The sequence below is a fragment of the Ostrinia furnacalis genome, unplaced genomic scaffold (assembly GCF_004193835.3).
Source record: "Ostrinia furnacalis isolate ACB-3 unplaced genomic scaffold, ASM419383v2 OfSCF5068, whole genome shotgun sequence".
In the NCBI taxonomy this organism is placed as follows: Eukaryota; Metazoa; Arthropoda; class Insecta; order Lepidoptera; family Crambidae; genus Ostrinia; species Ostrinia furnacalis.
In genome coordinates, this window is record NW_021135307.1 from 56,479 (window position 1) to 81,878 (window position 25,400).

The window sequence follows — 25,400 nt, forward strand, 5'->3', positions numbered from 1 at the left end:
ATTTAATTGCAACCAAGTCTTGGAATTGTAAAATTAAGATTTATGGAAGTTAGATGAGCTGAGAAGTTAATTCATCAACTTCTTAACTTGAACTGTGTTTCTTCAATAAGTTGTAAATCCTTCAAGTATCATCATATAGATGACTAGCGGCCGCCCGCGACTTCGTACGTGTGGACCCCGTTTTACCCCCCTTAGGGGTTGAATTATGCAAAATCCGGTCTTAGTGAGCACCTATGTTCTAAAAGGAATCCCCATGCAAAATTTAAGACTCCTAGCACTTAAAGTTTCTGAGATTTCGTGATGAGTGAGTCAGTCAAGATAAGCAGTAGAAAACTGCATCAATCATAAATCAACTATACACAAAGGCCTAAATGACAAAATGTGCAAACCTCGCTAGCGTGGGAATTGTAAGCTAAATCTTCCATTTGCCTCTGATAAATTAGAGAGGGTCATACTCCTGCAAAGGAGACTAGAAGATTATAGATGACCCACGCTGAACTGTCCCACCAAACTCAATGACAGGGGGGCGCTACCATCGTTCAACTATATGGTTTCCAACATGGCAAAAATCGGAACTAGCGATCCGGTATTGACGGTGGCGCCCCACTGTCAATGTCATGCATAGGACAGTTCAGTATTTTGGAACTATATGTAGTCGTAACTATATTGATGACAAGGATGCGTTGTCAGTTCAGTCTGCACATATTTGATGAACTCGAATTTGGTTATTCTTACCGTTAGATAATTCCTGGCAATGAGGGTTTTCGCGAATGAAAAATCCGCCAGATGGCAATACGTACACGCGAGGTCCAAATGCTGCATGATTGGTTATTTTTGACATGACAATGACAGATATGTCAAAATCCACCAGCAGTCAGACCCCACATCCACGTCCCGCCATCGAGCGGATCTTTCATTCGCGAAAACCCTCATTAGTGGTGACTGAGTTTGTTCCGGCGTTTCTTCTCAGCACTTGCCATATGTTTGTCTCGAAGCGCTGGTAGGGCCCAAAAGACATGTTAAGTGCCCCTTAAGGGCTACCTTTTTTACTGTATTTTGACATTCATAAGTGCCACTAGTGGTCTAAATTGAATAAAATATTTTTAGATTTTGACTTTAGCATTTTATTAACTAACTTCGGCCATTCCCAAACGACTGCAACGGTCAACATCTTTTACATCAGTTCTTCAACGTTCAACACACATCACTGCACTGTCACTTCACTGTAGTCACTTGTTTCAGACTGGTCCCAGAGACCGCGAGGCCTGGTGGCGGGCCTTAGAAGCCCTCCTGGTAGGCCTTGGAGTCCAGTCTCGCTTGTAACAGCTCCAGTTGACGTCGGGCCTCGCATTGAGGGAAGTTGTTTAGCTCGTAGTACTGCGGTGCTATTTTTAGGAGCCACTCCGCTGGAAAGATAATGGATAATATTGTTAGATTTAAATGTATAAGTGCACTGAAAAACGCCTACATACTAATAAAAAAATATGAATAACTAGCTTATGCCCGCGGCTTCACCCGCATTAAATTTAATTTGTCACAGATCGTCATAAATCACAGCCTATATGTTATTCTGGGTTATAAACAATAATACTGTAAAGTTTCATCAAAATCCGTTCAGTAGTTTTTACGTGAAAGAGTAACAAACATCCAGACATCCAAACTTTCACATTTATAATATTAATAGGATTTATACAAGCTTTGAGCCACACTTGTCTATGCTAATATTCTTGATTTTTTGTTCCAAAAATAAATTTTAACACACGTAACAAAAAAGGTATAGAGTAGCCCCTTCTTTAGTTAATTTAATAAAATGTCTGCAACTCTAATACCACCTCAAAATACCAAAAACAGTGGGTCAAAAAACCAGGATGGTGTAGCCAGGATTTACCAACTACCAAGAAAAACCCAACCAGTGAAGGTCAAGTTCGTTCCATGGGGAAAGTTACACTGTGTTTATTCGAAGTTAAGGTTCGACTTCCCTCCAGTGCAAAGCAGATGACAGGTTGGTAACAGCCTTCATCCAACGCCTTCTTGCAACCTTTATAAGATTATAATTCATCCACTTTGTGGGTGGATCATAAAGTTAATATACCTAGCGGAATAGAGCAACAAAGAACTGAGCAAGCGAGATGTCACTAAAGCCCGGTCTCCTTGATATCGGAGACAGTCTTGATGTAGTTTTAACTCGTTGTATATGACCCAGTCCGGCTTGTGGTCGAAGCAGACAGAAGCTTGGTGTGACGGTGAGCCGGTGAACAGTGCATATGGCCAGTCATTAAGGTAAAGCCCGGTCTGCGAGCACGTAGAATTTTGTCCAATGACCCCAAGCTACCCATCCTTATCGCTCGCGCGTAATTATATTGCTGTCGCGACTGTGCGACGGGCGCCCGCAGTGAGTGTGCGAGCGCGACAGCAACATAATTACGCGCGAGCGATAAGAATGGGTAGCTTGGGGTCATTGGACAAAATTCCACGTGCTCACAGACCGGGCTTTAGCACCTTCTTGCAACCTTTATGAGATCATTTCACCTTGTGGGTGGACGTCATCATCAAATCATCTGAAATTACAAAAATCATCTGGTATACAAGACTCACGCTTGATGTCGGTGACAGTCCGGATGTAGTTCTTTGTTGTGAGCACGAACTCGTTGTAGATGACCCAGTCCGGCTTGTGGTCCAGGCAGGTGGAGGGGTGCAGTTGGACCACCTGGTTGTCTTTCACCGTCAGGTAGTGCCCGGTGCGCTCTAAATGTGCCACCTGGAATGAAATATGATGAGTGAGTGATAGAAGAAATAGAATGGTTACTTGTGAGTTGTAGCAACGCCTGAAGACACATCGACGACGATTTGACTGTTGATCTAATTCGAGCCATGTTAAATGATACAGTGGATCACCGTGGGTGACCTATAGTCACCATAGCTGTGGAAATCTTTTGACTAAGGCCCAGAACAGACGGTGAAACGCAACTGCAAGTTTCTGATGATTCTTATGAATGAATGTGGTCTCTCAACGGACGCTATGGCAGAAACTTAGATGCAACTCAAAAGTAACTAGCAAAGTGAAACGCAACTTAACTACTTTAAAGTTTAACATAACATTATTTTTCAAAATTCATAAACAAAATATCGAAGCTACAAAAAAATAAACGCCGATTTTTCCGGATTGTTCTTTTTATCAATCCTATCGTCGATCCGTCTTTGTTCGACGATGACGACGAAATTGTCCCAAGAATCAATTCCAGACAGATAGTAGATCCAAGCCTGCAGTGCGCTGACAAAGAACAAATTACAATATCCATTCACCATAGGCAATTTTCGCAAAAAAAATCCCATACAGTAGAATCCCGATTATACGGATCAATTAAAACCAGGGGTGTTCCGGATAATCGAAAATCCGGATAATCGATTTCAAAGTAAAATCAAACAATAATTACATAATTAATAATTACATAAACAATAACAATAATTGGTGAGATACAGACCAAGAGCTTCCTCGTTGAGATAAAAAAAAAAAAACTTTTTACAATAGAAAGGGTTTACAATACATCATTAAGAGTCTAAAAATCTAAATGTTAGACCATTGGATAAATCATTTTTTTTTTAAATGAACTAAACGACGTCCGTACGTGTTACGGTGGAGGCGCCTTCCGTTTTTATGGGTCCAGACCTCAAATCGGTAATTAGAAACCGTGAAGAATGAGTCCGGATAATCGGATAATCGAGATTCTACTGTATAAACGGGCCCTAAGGGTTACTTTCAGTTATTTAAAAGTTAGTAACAAATAAGTAGGTAGGTAGATAATAATATGAAAATTCAATTTACCTGCATGAAAAATCCATTAACAAGTGCTTTCCTAATATTAATATAATAGTCTTTGCTCGTGAACTCTGTACTCGTTCTCTTTAGGTTAAACCTGGAACAGAAAAACATTTTCGTTAAAAAACATTTGGATATTAGACAGCTCCATTTTGACTATGCTATTGCGATTTTTGGAGATACTAGAGCTTTAGATTGCCCTTAGTTGCTGGCTGTCTTCCCTGTTTCACTGCTTGGTTTTGTGGCGAAAAAGCACAAGTCCATCGCCATCAACAAAAGAAGAAGTATGAATTTTAAACCGGCTTGTCAATTCTTGTCCAGTGAAACGGAGCGCAGATTTTATGCAATTATATTGATCGATTTTTAAATCGCTTCCTGCTCAGTCACTTTGCTCTGCAGCACTAAGAAACACCACGTAGACTACACTTTTTATCGGCCGATAGTTAGATCGGCTTCTAATATGTATGAAGAATCGGCCGATATAAATGACCTACAATGAACCGGCATTGTCAGGATGGCGCTACTATCAATACTGAATTTAGTTTCGATTATTGCCACGTTGGACAACCTTATAATTATGACCTATAATAATACTGGGTTGATAGTGATTGTTGCCACTTGACGTTTCAAAAACGTTGGACTACACCAAATAGATGTAATGCGCGCACTCATACATTTTCATACTAATTAACTTACTCTACTAAGCCATAGGCCGACCTAAAGTCTGTAGTTTGAGAGAATTATTTTTTTTTATGTGACAGGAGGCAAACGAGCAGACGGATCACCTGATGGTAAGCGATTACCGTCGTCCATAGACACCGGTCCCGGGGGTATTCCCATTCTTGGTCCCATTCTTTAGGTATTAACATACACTCGACATCAAATAAATCGCACCTCCTGCGACAAGCACTTTCAAACGTATGCATCCCCACTTCCCATCAATATTGGCACCATTTAAAAGCCTAGTTCTTAATTTCATTTCATCAAAAGAAAGGTTTTTACCTCAAAAATGTGTCTAGTTTAGAGGGATCCAGTCATTTCTTCAAAAAATAGGTAGTTACGCTTGAGCCAATTTTTATAACCATAAAAATTGGTCTAATTGATGCCAGAGGTGAGCCCCAAGTGAGGTCTTTTTTCAAGTCACATTTATGGTGAAATTAAATGTGTTTTTCTATAAGGATATTTATTGGGCTTTCAAATAACACCAATATTGTTGGGGCACCATGATTATGTCAGAAGAAAATCTTTAAAGTTCGCGTCGCGGAAGGTGCGGTTTATTTGATGTTGAGTGTAGTTGTGAGTGAATAATTATGTTACCTGTCCATGATTCTGCTGAGCTGCTGACGCACATTGTCACCGGACTTCAGCGAGCGGTAGTTGATGAAGTTGTCGTAGCACCAGTGTGGGTCCTCCATATCTGGGGAAACAAGATTAGTCATTAATTTTCCGGAAAATTAACCTTTCAAGAAAGAAAAACATTTATTTAAATAAAGCGAACCGGAAAACGCAGCGTGGGACGTCCACCCACAAGGTGGACCGACGACGTCATAAAGGTAGCAGGGAAGCGCTGGACGCAGGCCGCTACCAGCCGGGCAACATGGAAAGCATTGGGGGAGGCCTATGTTCAGCAGTGGACGTCCTATGGCTGAGATGATGATGATGAAATAAAGCGAAGGAGTTGGCCGCCAATCGGCTACGTAGCCATCTTCGGACGCACCAGCGCCGCCAAGACAAGAGTCGAAGTGGTGGCCATGGCAGAAATCGGTCAGATGAATCATCATCATCACTGCTTCGGGACAAAAATGTGATGAAAATCAGTGTGAAAAATACTGAATTTTAAAAAACGTTGTGACGTTGAAAGTTGAGTGTGACATAGTCATAGAACTAGCAGCCACCTGTAGCCTCTAGGGCGTAGATGATTAAATAAATGACACACTTCAAAATTTGGTCCTTCGAGCCGGATTTGATCCGCCGAACTTCAAAAGTGAGAAAGGGACTTTTATGTAATTTGCCGTATTGCAGGTATCATATTGTATCGTTGCTTTTAGTAGGTTACTCGTGGTAGTTAATAGGGATGATGACTGGGTAATGAAATCGAAATTCTATTTTGTCCGTAGGACAGACAGTAAAAAAATTTTGGACACATATTTTTTAATTTTTTTCTTAATCGAATAATTACAGTATTATATTGAGTTGAAATGTCGCGTGACGTCACTTTTGAGTAAAAAAATCTACTCAAGCGTGACGTAACGCGCCATTTCAACTTGATGTAGCACTGTTATTATTTAATTATGAAAGAAAATAAAAAATATGAGTCTAATATTTTGTTATTCTGTCTGACGGACAAATAATTGAAATTTGTCATCTAGCCTATTGACTAAAGATGTTTAATTTCCAAGCAAACCACTCACTCTGTTTGAAGGCGTGATACACGTTGAGTAGTGTCAGGTGGTCGCCGTCGATGTGAGCGAACCGCATTTTGGCCTCGTCGGCCGCTTTGCGCGCTTCGTTCGGTCGCACGAAGCATTGTGGCACTGTGGACAGAAATTATATTGTGTTAGGTACTTTGATCTTCATTTTATTTGGTTTGATTGAGATTTTTTATTACAGACCAGGGATGTTATGGATATTCGTAACCGTAACCGAAACTTTCGGATATCCGAAACAAAAAATATCCGAAAGCGTAACCGAAACCGGTAGTTTCGAAGATATTATTTACCGCATCATTTCAAATTAATTGTTCGACTTTAAAATTGTTAGTCCATTTTTCACTATCACATTTCACATTATAATAATTATGTGCACAGCACTGCCCTAAGGCAGCACTGGCAGGGTCGCCATGTAATGTGGGGACCAAGGAGATGGAATGAAAAGATGTTAATTCGTCGACGATCGGTTTAATACTAATCTAAAATGGCTTACAGCTAACTTATAAGTATAACTATGCCTAAGGAGAGGTGTGTCATACACTACATAATATTATTCCTATATCCGAAACCGTATCCATAACCGAAACTACATATCCATAACATCCTTATTACAGACTAGGGCATGAATATCGGAATCTCGGAATCTCGTAATATCGGAATCTCGGACTGCGAGATCCGATATTTCAATTCCGATATTGAGCGACCCAATATCGTAATATCGGAATCAGATAAAAGTTTTAATTGAGGTTTTAAACAAAGCGTTTAAACTCGCCACAACCTGCCACAAAGCCTAAAGTACACGATTGGCAAAGACCAATGATTTTCTCATGTCTCTACCATCATTTTTTGTTCCACTGCAAATATTTCAATATCTTTACTATTTATGGTTAATTTAACTTGTTCCAAATCAATTTTAGCATTTGCCATAGGTACTTGGTCAACAAAGAACGACATCTCAACTCCCTTTCAAACATTAATTTTACTGGACTATGGACCGTCAGTTCTGCGTATTATGTGTCCTGCCCATTGCCACTTCAGCTTGCTAATCCGTCGGGCTATGTCAGCGACCTTAGTTTACGGAGCTCCTCATTTCTGATTAGATCTCGTAAAGAAACACCAAGCTTATCCCTGTCCATAGCACGTTGTGCCCTATATTCAAAGGCCACGTTTTCGAGCCGTATATCATCACTGGTAACACACACTAATTGAAGACTTTCGTCTTCGTATTAGACGATTTACCTCTTTCTCGAAATTGCATCTATCTACCTAGCTGATCGTTTGTCCGAGATAGACATACTTACTTGTCAACAATCTCGAGAATCGAGCTCCTAACCGAAAGTGGATAAGGAGCAACATGGACATTCGACATAAGCTTCGTTTGTCCCATATTCATCCGAAAGCCTACCTGTTGGGAAACTCGATTAAGGTCTTCGAGCATTGTGATAAGGTCTTCCAACGGTTCTGCCTTAGTACAAAAAACAGACGGACGATGAGGCAGCAAGGTTCTGAAGTGGAGGCCACGTACCGGAAAGCGCAGCGTAGGACTCATAACCACAAGGTGGACCGACGAACTCATAAAGGTAGCAGGAAGGCGCTGGATACAGGCCGCCACCAACCGGCCATTGTGAAAATCGGCATCGGAGCCTGTATTCAGCAGTGGACGTCCTATGGCTGACATATGGCTGGCTAGTGGTTTTGTGAGTTGTACAACGATAATCAAAGAAACAAATTACAAGCATATTCAAGTTTTTTACCTCTCTACAATTTTTGTAACACGTGATTTGAATGACTCTAAAATTCGTTCCACCAACATAAAACAGGGTAATATAATGAAGGAGTAAAAGATTGTTTGATACCTGTGATTTTACAAAAACACTTTAATTATTTGCTAGTCCATATAGGCTCATTATCAGTAACCATTCATTATCAGGTGATCCGTCTGCTCGTTTGCCTCTTGTCACATAAAAAACCAAAAGCAATGGATACCCATAACGTAAAAATGGTTTTAAAATACTTCAATTTTATGAAGAGCTGTTTTGTACCAAATTAAAGATTTTGACTAAAATCATTCTTTTATTGTAAACAATCCAGAATTCTTAGAATTCTTACGAATATAACCAAATATTAATTTTATAGCACATGAACTCAATTCCGATATTAATATCGGAATTCCGATATTAATATCGGAATTCCGATATTACATGCCCTATTACAGACATTAGTCATCTTTCTGCCTCTTGGGTAGAAAGATAATTTAAGAGCACCTGACTCAAAATCCAGAGGTCCAGGGCCCAATCACAGTGGAGGAAAAATTGTATACTCGGTTCGTAAGGTAGGGCTCTGGAAATAAGATAGCCAGTTTCTCTGCTTCCACTTTCAGCCTGATCATGTAGACAGGTGACCCACATGGTGGACAGACGATCTGGTGCAGGTCGCGGGAATCACATGGAGGTAGCGCTAGACCGGTCGCTATGGAAATCCTTGAGGCCTTGTTTGGCTTTCCACAGGAATGTTATGGATATCCGAAATAAAAAAATATCCGTAACCGTAACTGAAACCTGTATAATATTATTCCAATATCCGTAACCGTATCCATAACCGAAACTACATCCATAACATCCCTAGTAGGGAGTGTAGGCCAAATCCTCCATTTGCCTTATGTCAGCGACTTTAGATTATTTGCGAATCTCCTCACTAAAATCAGGATGGAGCCGCGCAAAAGAATCCTTCCCATCCCGTCCAATGACCCCAAGCTGCCCATCCTTGTCGCTCGCACGTTATTATGTTATATATATTATGTGTTATATATCAGGCAATGTCTCTTCTCGAGGGTTGTGTTGATGTTTGCAATAGTCCATTAAAATTTAGACAAATAGACCCCATAGTTATTATAAAAACTTTCAAAGAACTAAATATAAAAAAGACAGAGGATATATGGGGCATATCAACAGACATAATAAAACCCATCATTCCTCTTATAGCTCCCCATTTAGCTCATATCTTTAATGAATGTATTAACGAAGGTCAGTTCCCTACCCTGATGAAACATAGTAAAATCATACCATTATTTAAAGCAGGAGACAAAAGTGACCCATCCAACTTTAGACCTATATCGATACTACCTGCGCTCAGTAAAATATTTGAAAAAATTATTTTCAATCAACTACTGTCTCATTTTAACTTAAATAAACTGTTTCATGAAAAACAATATGGGTTCACAAAAGGGAAAAGTACGACCGATGCAGGGGTTGCTCTTATCAAACACATTTTCGATGCTTGGCAGGAGAAAAAAGATGCTATTGGTGTATTTTGTGACTTATCGAAGGCGTTTGACTGTGTTGATCATCAAACTCTGTTATTTAAGCTAGAACATTATGGCGTATCAGGCAAGGCCTTAAGCCTATTACACTCTTACCTCTCAGACAGATTACAAAAAGTAAATATTCACGGAACTAACTCTTCGGGCGCCCCCCTAAAAATGGGAGTGCCCCAAGGCTCAATACTGGGACCATTGCTCTTTCTGATTTATATAAATGATCTACCTTTTTATTCAAAGGACCTTTGTGAGATAGTATTATTTGCTGATGACACTTCTTTAATTTTTAAAACTGACAGGCGTCAGGAAATATTTGACGACGTGAATAATGCTCTTTCCAAAGTATTAGACTGGTTTACAACTAATAATTTGCTATTAAACGCAAAAAAAACCAAATGTTTAAAATTCACTATGCCTAATGTCAAACAAGTTAATACTAATATTACAGTAAATAATGAACGCATTGAACTGATAAACTCTACTGTCTTTCTAGGTATTACCCTAGACTGTAAATTACAATGGGGCCCCCATATTGCTGCCTTGGCGGGAAGACTTAGTTCAGCTGCCTTTGCGGTGAGAAAGATCAGAAACTTGACTGATGTTGAAACAGCAAGGCTTGTATATTTTAGTTATTTTCATAGTATTATGTCTTATGGTCTTTTACTGTGGGGCTCAGCAGCAGACATAGAATCAATTTTCATTTTACAGAAAAGAGCTGTTCGGGCAATATACGGTCTTAAACCACGTGACTCGCTTAGAGAAGTTTTTAAAGAAATCAATATATTGACTGTGGCTTCGCAATACATATTTGATAACATTATGTATGTCCGTAAACATATACATTTATTTACTAAGAAAAGTGACGTCCACTCATTTAACACGAGACATAAGAATAAACTTGCTGTTCCATCATTTAGGTTGCATAAGATAGGTAATTCATTCTTGGGGAAATGTATTACCATATTTAACAAAATACCACACAACCTTGTCGAATTGCCAATAAACAAATTTAAGATACATATAAAAAATACCCTTATGTCCAAAGGGTACTACAAGGTTCGAGACTATATTGATGACAAGGATGCGTGGTCAGTTCAGTCTGCACATATTTGATGTACTTAAATTTGACTATTCTTACCGTTAGATAATTCCTGGCAATAAGTGGTGACTGAGTTTGTTCCGGCGTTTCTTCTCAGCACTTGCCATATGTTTGTCTCGAAGCGCTGGTAGGGCCCAAAAGATAAGGAGACATGTAAAGTGCCCCATAAGGGCTACCTTTTTCTTTTTTTATTATTTTCTATTGACGTTCATAAGTGCCACTTGTGGTCTAAACTGAATAAATATTTTTGATTTTGATTTTGATTTTGATTTTGTTGCTGTCGCACTTGCACACTTACTGCGGGCGCGTGTCGTCCAGTCGCGACAACAATATAATTACACGCGAGTGATAAGGATGGGCAGCTTGGGGTCATTGGACGGGATTCTACGTGCTCACGGACCAGGCTTTAGAAGAGAAAAGCTGCAAAATTCCATTGCAACCGTGCGAAGTCGGGGCAGGTCGCTAGTGGTTGATAAATCTTGTGTACTGACCTGACAGCATGGCGGTGATGGACAAGATCTCGTTGGAGCAGTTGTGGTTGCAACTCGCGATGAGCATCTTGGCCAATTGAGGGTCCAGCGGAAACTCCGCCATCACCGCGCCCAAGTCCGTCAAGTTGCCGTCGTCGTCTGGAATTTGATGATATTGATTTGTTAGACACATCGATAAATTGATGATAATCGTTGTCCATAAGGCCTCAGCCTCGAGTTTAGCGGGCAGCGGGGCGGGAGCGGCGGCGGCGCGGGAGCGGCAGGATCTTATGCGTGAAATCAAATAGACCGGTTCTCGAAAACAGCGGCGAGGGAGCGGGCAACGAGCGGGCAGCGCACTCCTTCTTTTGCCCACAATAAATCGAGCGTTAGGAATAAACTTGAATCGAAATAAAATTGTCGCCGCGTTGTTCAGACATTTCGTTTCCGAATAAAAACAAATATCTCGACAACACAACCCCGAACACAACACTTCGCCGCTAAAGCGCCGCGCGAGCTGCCCGCTTGTTTCGAGAACGGGTCTGCGTTGCCCGGCCAACTAAAAATCGGTGGTCTGCGCCTAGGCTTAGGTCCTTTTTAGGGTTCCGTAGTCCTACAAGGAACCCTTATAGTTTCTATGTCTGTCTGTCTGTCCGAGGTTTTGCTTGGAAACTATTGGCACTAGAGAGTTGTAATTTTGTGGAGGTAAGTATATTAATCACGCCGACAAAACGGTAAAATAAAATTTTGAAAAAAAAAAAAAATTTTTTTTCAGTGTTTGAGTGAGTGAATGAGTGAGTGAGCAAATGAGTGGATCACTCACCCAAGGCCGCCAGGTAGTTGAGCAGCTCCAGCGCTCGCATGAGTGTCTCGGGCGCCGGCGGGTCAGATCGTCGATGCCAAGTTTATTAGTGTTTCAGTTAGTGAGTGAGCAAATGAGTGATTGAGTGTGTCACTCACCCAACGCCGCCAATAGGGGTCACATAAAATTAGGGATTGACAGTGAAAGCGGGCGTTAGTGTTTCAGTGAGTGAGTGAGTGAGTGAGCAAATGAGTGATTGAGTGTATCACTCACCCATCGCCTCCAATAGGGGTCACATAAAATTTAGGGATTGATAGTGAAAGCGGGCGTTAGTGTTTCAGTGAGTGAGTGAGTGAGTGAGCAAATGAGTGATTGAGTGTGTCACTCACCCAACGCCGCCAATAGGAGTCACATAAAATTTAGGGATTGATAGTGAAAGCGGGCGTTAGTGTTTCAGTGAGTGAGTGAGCAAATGAGTGATTGAGTGTGTCACTCACCCAACGCCGCCAATAGGGGTCACATAAAATTTAGGGATTGATAGTGAAAGCGGGCGTTAGTGTTTCAGTGAGTGAGTGAGTGAGTGAGTGAGCAAATGAGTGATTTGAGTGTGTCACTCACCCAACGCCGTCAATAGGGGTCACATAAAATTTAGGATTTGATAGTGAAAACGGGCATTAGTGTTCAGTGAGTGACCAAATGAGTGATTGAGTGTGTCACTCACCCAACGCCGCCAATAGGGGTCACATAAAATTTAGGGATTGATAGTGAAAGCGGGCGTTAGTGTTTCAGTGAGTGAGTGAGCAATTCAAGTGGCAGTGGGCGGGGCACATAGCTCGTAGAGACGATGGCCGTTGGGGCAGGAAAGTTCTCGAGTGGCGACCACGGGCTGGAAGACGTAGCGTGGGCAGGCCTCCTACTAGGTGGAACGACGATCTGGTAAAGGTCGCGAGAAGAGCCTGGATGCGGGCAGCGCAGGACCGTTCATTGTGGAAATCCTTGGGGGTGGCCTTTGTCCAGCAGTGGACGTCATTTGGCTGAAACGAACGAACGAACGAGTGAGTGAGTGAGCAAATGAGTGTATCACTCACCCAAGGCCGCTAAGTAGTTGAGCAGCTCCAGCGCTCGCATGAGTGTCTCTGGCGCCGGCGGGTCCATGAAGTCGAAGTGCACCAGATCGTCGATGCCAAGTTTATTAGTGTTTCAGTGAGTGAGTGAGTGAGTGAGCAAATGAGTGATTGAGTGGATCACTCACCCAAGGCCGCCAATAGGGGTCACATAAAATTAGGGATTGATAGTGAAAACGGGCATTAGTGTTTCAGTGAGTGAGTGAGAGAGCAAATGAGTGATTGAGTGGATCACTCACCCAAAGCCGCCAAGTAGTTGAGCAGCTCGAGCGCTCGCATGAGTGTCTCCGATGCCAAGTTTCTTAGTGTTTCAGTGAGTGAATGAGTGAGCAAATGAGTGTGTCACTCACCCAAGGCAGCCAAGTAGTTGAGCAGCTCCAACGCTCGCATGAGTGTCTCTGGCGCCGGCGGGTCCATGAAGTCGAAGTGCACCAGATCGTCGATGCCAAGTTTCTTCAGCTGCAAAACTACAGACCCTAAGTTTGATCTGCAAGAGCAATGCGGGCCGCATTAGATCACTGCCGGTGGCGATGTGGATAGGGATGTTATGGATATGTAGTTTCGGTTACGGATATAGGAATAATATTATACCGGTTACGGTTACGGATGTGTTTTTATTTCGGATATCCGAAAGTTTCGGTTACGGTTACGGATATCCATAACATCCCTGATGTGGACGGCTGAAGGCACACTACACAATGGTTAACTAGATTCATGCCCGTTTTCACCATCAATCCATAATTTTTAAGTGACATCTATGGTAACACATAACAGGAATTTTGTTTTCAAAGAGGTCACTTAAAAATTAGGGATTGATGGTGAAAACTGGCATAAGGCATTTTCCCTCGAAGACATCCCGTTTTTTGCAGGAAGCCGTTTAGTAGTAGTAGTAAATGCGTTTTAATATTACGATTCACACGAACGTCCATAAAAAACTGATGCATACGAATTTTAAACACGTTTGTGTGTTCACTGTTCACACAAGTTTTAACACGTTTGTGTTCAGTGTTCACACAAGTTTTAACACGTTTGTGTGTACACTGTTCATTCAAGTTTTAACACGTTTGTGTGTACACACAAGTTTTGTTTTGCCGGATCATGCATTACTGATACTACAGCATAACTGGATTGCCGTGGGAAAGGGCCCTATAAAATTCTAAATAAATTGTCAAGATATTGCGGCCAATAATTTGGATTTTGTAGGACTCGTATAACTTTAAAAACACAATATGCTACGTCTAAAATTGCTAGTGTGCCTTTAGCCTCATAGACTACAGATTCGAACAAGTTGTCAGTTAATAAATCTACGAAACTATAATAACATAATTATAAAATTTTATGATATGAATAAAAAACTTACTTTCTAATGTCACATATTGGTAATTATTACGACGAAAAATTGGACCCCTACCAACTTAAAGTAAATAAACAGTATTTTTTAATAGATCTACCGCTATTTTTTTCCCCAAATGAGGTCTAACAAACACGTTCATCCACTTTTTTCATCCAACCCAAAAGGCTTAAGTGTTCTCCCCCCATAGACTTCAGTATATTGCGGTAGGACCGCCGCAAGAGGTTGTCGGTATATCGAGCTCCTGAAATTAGCCCGCCGTACCGTATGTACGGGACTATTCCCACCTCTCGTTCCCACCGCTGCAACTCCTGTGTAGCCAGGATCTACAGCTTGACCGCCACAAAAACCCAACCAATGAAGGTCAAGTTTGTCCGGGGGAAAGTTAAACTGTCATTGGACCCGCAACGAAATTAATCAGAAGAACATAGGGGGAGTTCGAAATTAAGGTACGTAAAAAAAGGCCGTACCGTATGTAGCCTCCACTGACCTCTGTATCTCATTTTAGGTCCCCCCACATCACTTATCTGACCATTTAGTTGTACCTACACCCCAATGGTCAGTCCATCTTCCCTAACTGATCTCTATTGCAGCCGCCACTAACATTGGTGTCCACTGCAAATGTTCGAAAAAATTCCCTGACTTTTCCCTGACTTTCCCTGACATTTTTTTCAAAATTCCCTGACCATCTATGTATACAACGTGTCCCAAAATTCAAGGGTAAGCCGACGCCACAGGATGGACATAGTCATGACTACTTTAGGAAAAATAAGGAAAAAAATCTATCTCAATTATTTTTTAACTTGCACAATAAATGATGAAATTCAACGAAAATTGACACACCTTATGATATTTTACATTACCACGACCACAATTTTTCAATAATTCCTGGTTTTCTGTTTATATCGGCAACTTAAGTAGTGCTGCTGTTCACCCCAACTCTTAAAACCCCCAGAATCCTTGCAGTTTTTACACAAAAGTTAATCAAAATATTTTATTTCCTTAAAATTTTGAACGATTTTTACTTTCACTCCATTTTGACTCATCGTTTTGTAAAAAAAAGTATGAACACTACTGCGGCAAGTTTTTTTAAAGTTGACGCTACTATCCAAGATTAAAAAATGGTACTCTAAGAAACCTAGAAATTAACAGTATGTAGCCAAATGTCTACACCATGCGTTTATGCCATAAAATTGTTCTATGGTTTGCTTATTTGGTTTTTTTTTTCAGCATGTTTGGCTTGCTATCTGAAGAGGAAATTGAGGCAGCTCATGCTGCTTTTATTGATGGTGCAGTCTAATCTACCCTTGGAACATAACTATTAACTTGGAACATAATTATGATCTATGGACTCCTCATCCCGATCATGCAACAAATCCCGTACGTTTGGGTAAAATCGATATTATCATCATCTAAATTTTCATCATCTTCTGAGACTGCATCAATCATCTAAATTTTCATCATCTTCTGAGACTGCACCATCATTTAAACCAGCAAGAGCTGTCTCAATTTCCTTTTCAGATAGCGAGCCAAACATGCTGAAAAGCCAAATAAACAAACCATAGAACAATTTTACGGCATACAAACGCATGGTGTAGACATTTGGCTACATACTGTTAATTTTCAAAAATATACTTTTTTTCGTACTAAGATTTTTTTAATTATTTTTCCCCCTATCTGTGACTAAAAATCTAATTGAAATATTTTTTTCATAACTAAATAAAAAATCATGCATTTAAGGGTTAAAAAATTATTGAGATAGATTTTTTTCCTTATTTTTCCTAAAGTAGTCATGACTATGTCCATATTGTCCATCCTGCGGCGCCGGCTTATCCTTGAATTTTAGGACACGTTGACTTTTCGGATAGATCCAGTTAATTCTGTCACCTATTACTGATATCGTTTGAAAGCACTTTCAAGATCAGAGCCCCGATTACGGTAACTTATAACGTCAACAATCCAGACACGCTTCTCGATTCTGCGCTACGATTGGTCGTTCAACAGCGTACGTCAGCTGTTTTGACCAATCGTATCGCAGAATCAGAAACGCGTCTGGATTGTAGACGTTAAAAGTTACCGTAATCGGGGTGCTGTAAGCAGTTTTTCGATATCTTGTGTAGTTTAGAAATAATCGAATGAGATCACTTATCGTTTCCACCCTGTATTAATAGCACTCACAGTGAACTGCTCACTAGTCTTATAATAAATAATTATAAAAAAAATAAAAAATAAACATAAGTTATAAGTTGCACTTGCACATCGACAATAGAAAATATATCATTTTACTGAAACAAAAAAGTACAACTATTAAAACAAAAAGGAGTAATCTAGTTATGACAAAAAAAATCATAACATAGATCACTCTAATCCTGAAAAAAAAACCTATATGAAAGTAATAATCTAATTATGAACAAACTTATGTCATAATTTAGATCAATCCACTTCATTGGATAAAAAACTAAAAAGGAGTTGTAGCGNATTTTCATTTTTTATGCAATTATTATGCTTACGTATTGTTCCATTGCTTATTAATAAAAGAAAAAAAATCTTCTTTTAATTGATAGCATCTTATTAATTACCTCCCTAACGGAATAGAGCAACAAAGGACTGAGCGAGCGAGATGTCACTAGTAGCAACACTGTCAAACAGAACGTTTTGCAACTATTTGAAGTTTAATAACTTAACAGATATCATTGATTGTTTGACTGTCCACAGTGTGTTTTTTGATTACATCTGTGCATACAGTTTGTTTCCTGTTCTCGAAAATTTCATAATCAGTTCACATTCAATGTTGCGACTTTGTTGCATATTTTTATTATTTTGACGATCACCCGGCGATGATACGCAAGTACTACAATAATTTCACTTCGCGATTAACGAGAGGTTTTGTCGCATCACTAGTTCACAGACTAAAAATATTTTTATGTCAGTTGGCCATGTTTGATGACATTTCTGCTGATTTCTAAAAAATTAGACTGTAAATACATATTTATCCAGTAATTGAAATAACTCTCCAATATTGTTTTTTTCTCCAAAATGAATCCACCAAACTTGCAAAGATGCAATAAAGTTATTTCTTTACCGAGCATTTCCTGCTTTCTCAGACTGCGCGCGGGGTTTCCCCAGCCGCGTCCGTGCGCTCGAGTTCACTTTTACTCGATTATACACCGAATATGAACAAGACCTGATGGGTAAGAAGTGACATTTATGTAAGTCAGCATCTGTATACGTAGGAAATACTTAAAAGGCGATGATGGGCGGCTCAGAGATTTTTAGTCAGCATTAAGTTTTATGGGAGAATGAAAACTGAAAGAAATTCTGTACCTGCATAATTACTTGAGCTTTACAACTCATAAGATTTAATTGGTCAATGTTGAAGATCAGTTTTCTTTTCCAGCTTTCTAATCAGCCTAAACTACTTATGCCATTCTAACTTGTTGTTCATTCATTCATCTGTAAGTCAGTTTTATGTGGTGTACTGTGGTGTACGTACAATAAAGAGTTCATGATAAATCTGTCTCGAAATATACTTTGCGACTGTGGGTAACTCTCTATTCTATTGTTTAGTGGACGACCACTTGCCCAGCAAGATAGGCCCCCTTAATTAATGTTTATTGTCCGTGGTGCATATCTTTTTCATAAAGGTTACTAAACCTTTGTTTGTCACCTGTCATCCGCTTTGCAACGGAGAGAAGTCGCACCTTAACTTCGAACTCCTATGTTTAACTTTAAGCAGTTTAACTTTCCCCCGGGACAAACTTGACCTTCACTGGTGGGGTTTTTATTGGCGGTCAAGCTGTAGACCCTGGCTACACAGGAGTTGTAGTGGTGGGAAAGAGAGGTGGGAATAGTCCCGTTGCCCAGCAAGCGAAAGGTTGTGAATTCGAATTCGGACCTCACTTCTTACTTTTTCAAATGAATTTAACCATCTTGTTTATGTCGAATGTTTTAAGTAATGTATCGTTTGTCGCTCACCCTTTCAAGGGCAAGTAAGAGCCTAATCTAACCGCGTTCTGAAATCTTTCCGCAAACGTAACGTTAGCAAATAAACAGTTCACTGACGCAGCGGCAGTGGAAAACTACCATTTGTTTTTATTTAGTTTTCCTCTTCGAGAGTAAGAGTTACTCCCCAGTGTGGTCATCTGTACTAATATTATAAATGCGAAAGTAATTCTGTCTGTCTTGCTTTCACGCCTAAACCACGGAAGAGATTTTGATGAAAGGCATAGAGATAGTTTGAGTCCCGGGAAAGGACATATGATAGTTTTTATCCCGGTTTTTGAAACAGGGACGCGCGCGATAAAATTTTTCTGTGACAGACAAAATTCCACGCGGGCGAAGCCGCGGGCGGAAAGCTAGTATCTTATAACTGTCATCGGGTTTAACCTTTTAGGTGCTAAAATACTTAATTTCGATTCGCATACGCACGATGTAGTCATGCGGTTAACTAATGAATTAATTTCTCAGAAAGCTATTTCATTATTGATAGTTATTATAATGTGCTAATCACAGATACAGTTTTATTTCTATAATCGATTTCGATTACTACAGTTGAGATTAATAATAGCAGATTGCGTGTACAGGAAGACTTGACACTGCATGCTGAACCGACGCAACTATAGGTGATTAAACCTTGTTCAAGATTACGTTGACTCTATTTTATGGGAAATAAGCAATTATAAAAACATAGTAAAAAAAATTAGAGCTAAAAAGATAATAACATAGGTACATTTTTGTAAGCTACTTAAATAAAAACCACTTTATTTTGATACCCCACTCGATAGGTTCTGAGAAAAAAATATTTTTTTGAAGATTAAATTGATTTTTTTTCAATTTTAATATAGCTAGTGTCACTCTCACGTTTAAGACGAATCTAACGATACCTCTCAGGCTAAAATCGGTCAAGCCGTTTAGGCTGTAGGCCGTGCCAAAGAAATATACATACCCACATACATACACTCGAAAAACATAACCCTCCTTCTGGCGCAGTCGGATAAAAAATATCCTTGAAAATATCCAATTCAGAAGAACCATAGAGCAATCACCTATTGGTTAATCCTCTAAGGTACAATACCTCTTTACCAAGCACCAATGAATCTGCCAAGTGCCAAAGATAATAAACGACGTTTGCTGTCATCGCCTCCAGAACTATCAGTCATGGTGTTCTTGGTATAAATTGTGAATTGTCCTATTGTTGTTGGTATAAATAACGCAATAATTATGTTGGTCATCATCACCAGGTCATGTAGTCTCCATTGTAGGAGCACGACCCTCTTCAATTTACCAGAAGCAATGGAGGACTTGGTTTACACTCCCCACACTGGTCAGACGGGTTGGGGAGGCCTGATTTCCGCTTTTTTGTCCCTTAGTCGCCTTCCACTTCCACGGGAAGAATGGGGGTGGTCCTGTTATACCCAGCCAGAACTACACGGCTAGCCTATTGTTGTAATTTGTAATTATGGTAGCAATAGTGGCTGTGTTCCTCAGCACTGGCCTATATTATTTTCCTGGAGCACTGGCCCACATTAGCAGTGACAGTCCTGAAGCAGTGGTAGGGTTTAAAAAGCTAAATAAATGACTCAATGAGAGAGTTGTCATTGTGAACTTAATTGCAATTAAATCCTGCCAGACTAGGATGCGCGCCGGGATAAAATCTTCGATGATTTTTTAGACGACAAACTTATGGGCTTATCGCGTAAAACCGATAATAGATCGCGGCGCGCATTATCATCACTGGTGTTTTTTTGTACCATTTAGCCCCTCGTGCTAAGCGTGTGTGTTACGAGTGTGGGCTCACGTCTAGTCGAGGGGCGGTGAGATTTGTACCCGCGTTCCTCGGATCTCGAGTCGGCCAGTTCGACCCCTTCACCGGCTATCGTGTATGCAGTGGTGCTACTCGTTGCCGTTGGAGAGTTCTCAATGTTTACGTAGTTGGAGACTTGTCATAGTAAACTCATTGTAACTTGTGTTTTTGTTTTCAGTGGCGCTACGCGCGGCCGGTGGAGATCCTGGCCACAGTCGTGGGCGCGCTGACGGGGTCGGTGAGCTCGTGCGCGCTGCTTTGCGCCATCGTGGCGTACGGCGAGGTGACGTCACTGTTCGTGCAACGTCACAAAGCTGCCGCTACGCCGCGCCACCTGTACATACTGCCGCTGTTTGGAGGAGGGGCCACGCTGTGAGTATCTTAAAGCTTAAATCTTTGGAAGGGGGGGAATGCTGTATTTTGGATAGAATATACCTATCATCTATTGCATACCTTTTAGTTTTGCCTCCTTGTCAGCTTTTGCGTACCTTTCATACCATTCAGCTTTAGCATACCTCTCAGCTTTAGCATCCCTGTCAGCTTTTGCATACCTTTTCGTTGGGATATAAATGCTGTATGTCCGTTTTGCCCAGGGTAGGCGCAAGGTGCAAGAGCCGTTTTCTTAAGTTTAATTCTGCTTGCTCCTGGATAGAGAGAGAGAGCACTCGCAAAGTTCACCTCCATGCATTTTTCGTATTTCCTACGTTATTTGTATGAAACTGCGCCATAAGCTTTGTGTGTAATCCTGGGTAGGGGCAAAAGGGTTTCCTTAAGTTCCATTCTCTTCTAGAAAGAGCGAAAGAAGATTAGACAGAGAGAAAGACTCACGAGTACGCACGAAGCATTTTCCTTCGTTTATTCGAAACTGCTCCATGAGCTGAATAATTTGCACGAGTAGAGGAGGCCAAATCCTCCATTTGCCTTTGGTAAATTAGATTGTAGTGCTCTTACAGTAGAGCAGTGGTTCCCAAGCTTATTTAGTCTACTGCCCACTTTGAGAATAAATTATTTTTAGCGCCCCCCATTTTTGTAGTCAAGAGTCGAGCTCAGTCGATGTCTAAGAGTCCTCCTAGTAGATGACGCCTCCCAAGCCCCTACACAACGTCCCGATTTTTTTCTGGGTCTCTTACCGCCCCCCTTTAAGCCTGCAGCGCCCACAAGGGGGCGTTATCGCCCACTTTGGGAAAGACTGCAGTAGAGACTAAACAACCCGCTAATGATGATATCTGTCCACAGTGCAGAAGGCAACCGGCCGGCGCACATGGACGCGCTGGTGGACGACTCGCTGGCGTTCGGGCTGGCCAGCCTCGCCATCATGGCGGCGCAGCTCACCACCGCCGCCGTCGCCGTCACGCTCGCCAACTGGGCCGCCGCTAGGATGGTGAGGGGACTCTCTTCTTTACATCTTGACTGACTAACGCCCGATTCCCATATTCAATCCTTGTCCAAATCCGGATTACAACTGTCAAATTGAATTCAGTTTTAGATTATACTAGCTAACCCGGCGAACTTTGTTCCGCCTTAATGGCAATAAATAAGCAGACTTTTTTTAAAATTTCGAACTGGACAAAAAGTATCCTATGTCCTTCTCCTGGCTCTAAACTACCTCCCTGACAATTTTCAGCTAAATCGGTTCAGCCGTTCTTGAGTTATAAGTGGAGTAACTAACACGACTTTCTTTTATTTATATAGATTTCCAAAATTTTCGATGCATTTACACTTTAATATTGTTTAAATAGTCTTATAAACAATATAAAAATGTAAAAACATCAAAAACCGCAGTTATTTTGACCAAAAATATTAAAATTTGACAGTTGACAATCCAAATCCGTATAATTTGGATTAGGATTGAATATAGAAATCCAGCAATAGTGATCTATCAATGCACATCCCAAACCACTGGACGGATCGGGCTGAAATTTGGCATGCAGGTACAGTCTTTTGGTGTAGTGGTTCAGAACGTGCTACTATGCCAAGAGGTCCCGGGTTCGATTCCCGGCCGGGCAGAAATTGAAATGATGAATTTTAATTTCTGTGACGGGTCTGGGTGTTACTATGTATAATATGTATGTATTTAAAAAAAAAAAGTATATAAGTAGTATATCCGTTAAGCTAGCACCCATAACACAAGCATTAAGTTGCTTACTTTGGGGCTAGCTGGCGATGTGTGAAATTGTCTAAAGATTTATGATTTATGATTAGTCTGGTCTGCTCTGCTCTCACTCACTGCGGGCACCCGTAGCACAGTCGCGACAGCAATATAATTACGCGCGAACGATAGGGATGGGTAGCTTGGGGTCATTGGTCAAAATTCTACGTGCTCACAGACCGGGCTTTAGATGTTATGACGTAGGCATCTGCTAAGAAAGGATTTTACGAAACTCCACTCACTAAAAAACGGGATCCACGCGTACGAAGTCGCGGGCGGCCGCTAGTAGCAGTAGGTATAAAACTAGGCCGTTCCTGTTGTCGTACAGATTTAGAACTAGATTTATATGGATTTCAATGCAATTGCCAGCATTAGTGTGATTCAAAGGGAAGGTTATTATTAGAGGGAATATTAAGACAGTGACTCGCTCAATTTTATTGAGCTCCCGAGGACACCATCTGGTTGTTTGAGGGTAGACACCATCTCTCTGGCGGGGAGAGGCCCACATAACCCACTAACCACTGGAAAAAAATTTGTGGAACTAACAGAAAAAAACTGACGTACAGACAGTACGTGGATATAATTTAATACCATAGTATGTATGTTTAACAATAATTACTTAACCAATAAAAAATATAATAGAAAAGGGAGAGAAAATTGTAGCGGGCATTAGCGAGATTACTCATACGTANCCTCAATTCGGCTATAAGCCACAGTTCGGTGCTCAGCAAGCCCAACAAGTCCAGCCGCCACGTATGCAGCTGACCGACGTGTCTATGCGTACGGCTACAAAACCAAACAATGTAAATGAAACAAACTTAAATGATCTGAACTGTCCTCACCATAGGTTGTCTGGAAGAGATCGCTTCATAGCGATAAGACCGCCTAATTGTACCTTGTGTGTTCCTTTTCTTCTGTTATGTTATTTGTTTGGTGTGCAATAAAGTGTATTTATTATTATTATTATTATGATGAATCAGAACAGTCCTATTACGATCAATATTATTGTGAATACCCTATAGACGAATATAATGTAGCGGGCATTAGCGAGATTACTCATACGTATTCCTAATATGTAAAGCGTTATACAAAACTGTTTGAGATCTTATGTGACAAGTCAGTGTCTAATAAATCATCATCTAAAGTGTACGTTTCTTTTATCTTATGGACCCTCATACACGCACAAATAGAGTAGACACCAAAGTGGTGACCCCGACCAACATGAATTCGCAAACAGGACCATCAACCAGCACTGCCACCTCCAGCGGAGTTACCGAATTGGCATCAGTAACAGTCTCGTCGAGAATACCGGAATTTTGGTGCGACCAGCCGCGTCTGTGGTTTATACAATGTGAAGCCATTTTGGGACCACAAAAGTTGAGTGATGAGGCAAGATTCAACCTCGTCGTAGCCAAGCTCGGAAAAGAGGTTATCCAGCAAGTCAGTGACATATTATTGAAACCACCAGATACCAAAAAGTTTGACGCATTGAAAGAGCGTTTATTGAAGGCTTATGAAGAATCAGAGTTAAGACAGTTTCAAAAACTTTTGAGTGGTATGGAGTTAGGTGATCAGAAGCCTTCACAGCTTCTGCGCCGAATGAAAGATTTGGCCCGTGAAAAGATTCCTGACGAAACTCTTCGCATCATGTGGCAAGGACATTTGCCTTCTTCCGTCCGTGCCGTGCTAGCAGTGAGTGAGAGTCAAGACCTGGAGAACCTGGCAGCAGTTGCGGATAAAATTATGGAAACGTCAAGACCTTTACAAGTGGCAGAAGTGAACTCAACACCTCTCAGTGACAGTTCGTTCATTTTGGCCGAAATAGCTAAATTGAGCTTAAAAATCAGAGACATGGAGAGAAGTCGAAATCAATATAAAAGGTTTAACAATAATCGCTCGAGATCACGTTCGACGTCTCGTGCCCGTAACATGAGCCGCCGTACGCCGGACAGTCCAGGCTGGCTATGTTACTATCATCATAAATTTAGACANGATATAGAGGTACTACAAGAACACAGTATAATGAAACAGCACAACCTGCAGAGAGTAGCAAATTCATGTTCAGTGCCACAAATGAAGCACTGGCATGTGATGGCAAAAATGGAAAAATAGTATTTGTTGTGGACTCGGGTGCGACTCAACACTTTATAAAAGCAAGTTATGAAAAATACCTCAAGGATGTAGTAGACTTAAAAAACATTATAAGTATAAAAATAGCAAACGGAGAAACATTGGAAGCAACTAAAAAGGGATACCTAGATGTTTACTATCAAGAAGAACTATTGAGATTGGNTTTAGACAAAGAGCAATTAAATGTGTGGAACCGTGTGCGTGGAAAAAACCTGAACAAAAGGAAAACTAAACGTGGTGCAGTCGGAGGCGGCGATTTGCACCATCAATCCTGTTCACCGCCTGACCTTATTGGACAATAACAGTGGACTTAAATTTTTAGTAGACACAGGGGCAAATATATCTGTTTTACCAGTGACTCAAAAACAACGTTATTTTGGACAATGTGATAGTTATAAACTGTATGCAGCGAATGGTTCAGAAATAAAAACGTTTGGTGTTAAAACTCTCGATTTAGACTTTAAACTTCGACGACCATACCGTTGGACATTTGTGATAGCCGATGTCAAGCAACCAATCCTCGGTGCTGACTTTTTGAGTAATCATAAGTTATTAGTGGACGTGAACAAACAAAAACTTATAGACTCTGTTACCAACCTATGTTCTATCGCCTCAGTGACATTAAGTGATAACTTTTCAATACGAACAATAGACTGCAATAGTGAATATAGTGATTTGTTATTGGAATATCCGAACATTACCAAACCTATGTGCTTCAAGGATGCGCCACGTCACTCTGTCGTACATCATATTGAGACAACGGGATCGCCTGTCTTCGCGCGACCGAGACCTTTGCCACCTGACAAATATAGAAAAGTAAAAGAGGAATTTCAACGTATGCAAGAAATGGGTATTTGTCGTCCTTCGAAAAGCTGTTGGGCGAGCCCTCTTCATATAGTGAATAAAAAGA

The 25,400-nt window shown here is 40.7% G+C and overlaps 2 protein-coding genes across 4 annotated transcripts in view; one reads left to right on the top strand and one right to left on the bottom strand.

Annotated features, from left to right (window-relative positions):
• Positions 1-1,108: 1,108 nt before the first annotated feature.
• Positions 1,109-25,400, bottom strand: part of Dhx15 (DEAH-box helicase 15) — a 41,315-nt gene continuing 17,023 nt past the window's right edge. Inside the window, exons 7-14 of one of the 2 annotated variants that reach the window (XM_028315224.1) lie at positions 13,490-13,544; positions 13,022-13,103; positions 11,153-11,290; positions 6,229-6,351; positions 5,135-5,234; positions 3,824-3,914; positions 2,596-2,758; positions 1,109-1,406 (exon numbers count right to left, since the gene is read on the bottom strand). In XM_028315224.1, coding sequence (XP_028171025.1) covers positions 1,279-1,406; positions 2,596-2,758; positions 3,824-3,914; positions 5,135-5,234; positions 6,229-6,351; positions 11,153-11,290; positions 13,022-13,103; positions 13,490-13,544 — 880 coding nt within the window. In that variant the 3' untranslated portion in view covers positions 1,109-1,278. Of the gene's footprint in view, positions 1,407-2,595; positions 2,759-3,823; positions 3,915-5,134; positions 5,235-6,228; positions 6,352-11,152; positions 11,291-13,021; positions 13,104-13,407; positions 13,545-25,400 lie in introns of both variants that reach the window. The other variant, XM_028315223.1, reaches the window with a different exon arrangement.
• On the top strand, positions 23,400-24,844 carry LOC114360501 (uncharacterized). Of its 2 annotated transcripts, none has more exons than XM_028315226.1 (2): positions 23,400-24,343; positions 24,654-24,844. In XM_028315226.1, exons 1-2 carry the CDS (start codon positions 23,525-23,527, stop codon positions 24,720-24,722), a joined length of 888 nt encoding a protein of 295 aa, XP_028171027.1. In that variant the 5' UTR covers positions 23,400-23,524; the 3' UTR covers positions 24,723-24,844. The 2 variants fall into 2 exon arrangements, with proteins under 2 accessions (XP_028171027.1, XP_028171026.1); XM_028315225.1 differs by having other exon boundaries at positions 23,400-24,351; positions 24,662-24,742.

What these genes read in the sequence shown, in the direction of transcription:
- LOC114360501 (XM_028315226.1), top strand. Translation starts at nt 23,525, where the DNA reads ATGGACCCTCATACACGCACAAATAGAGTAGACACCAAAGTGGTGACC.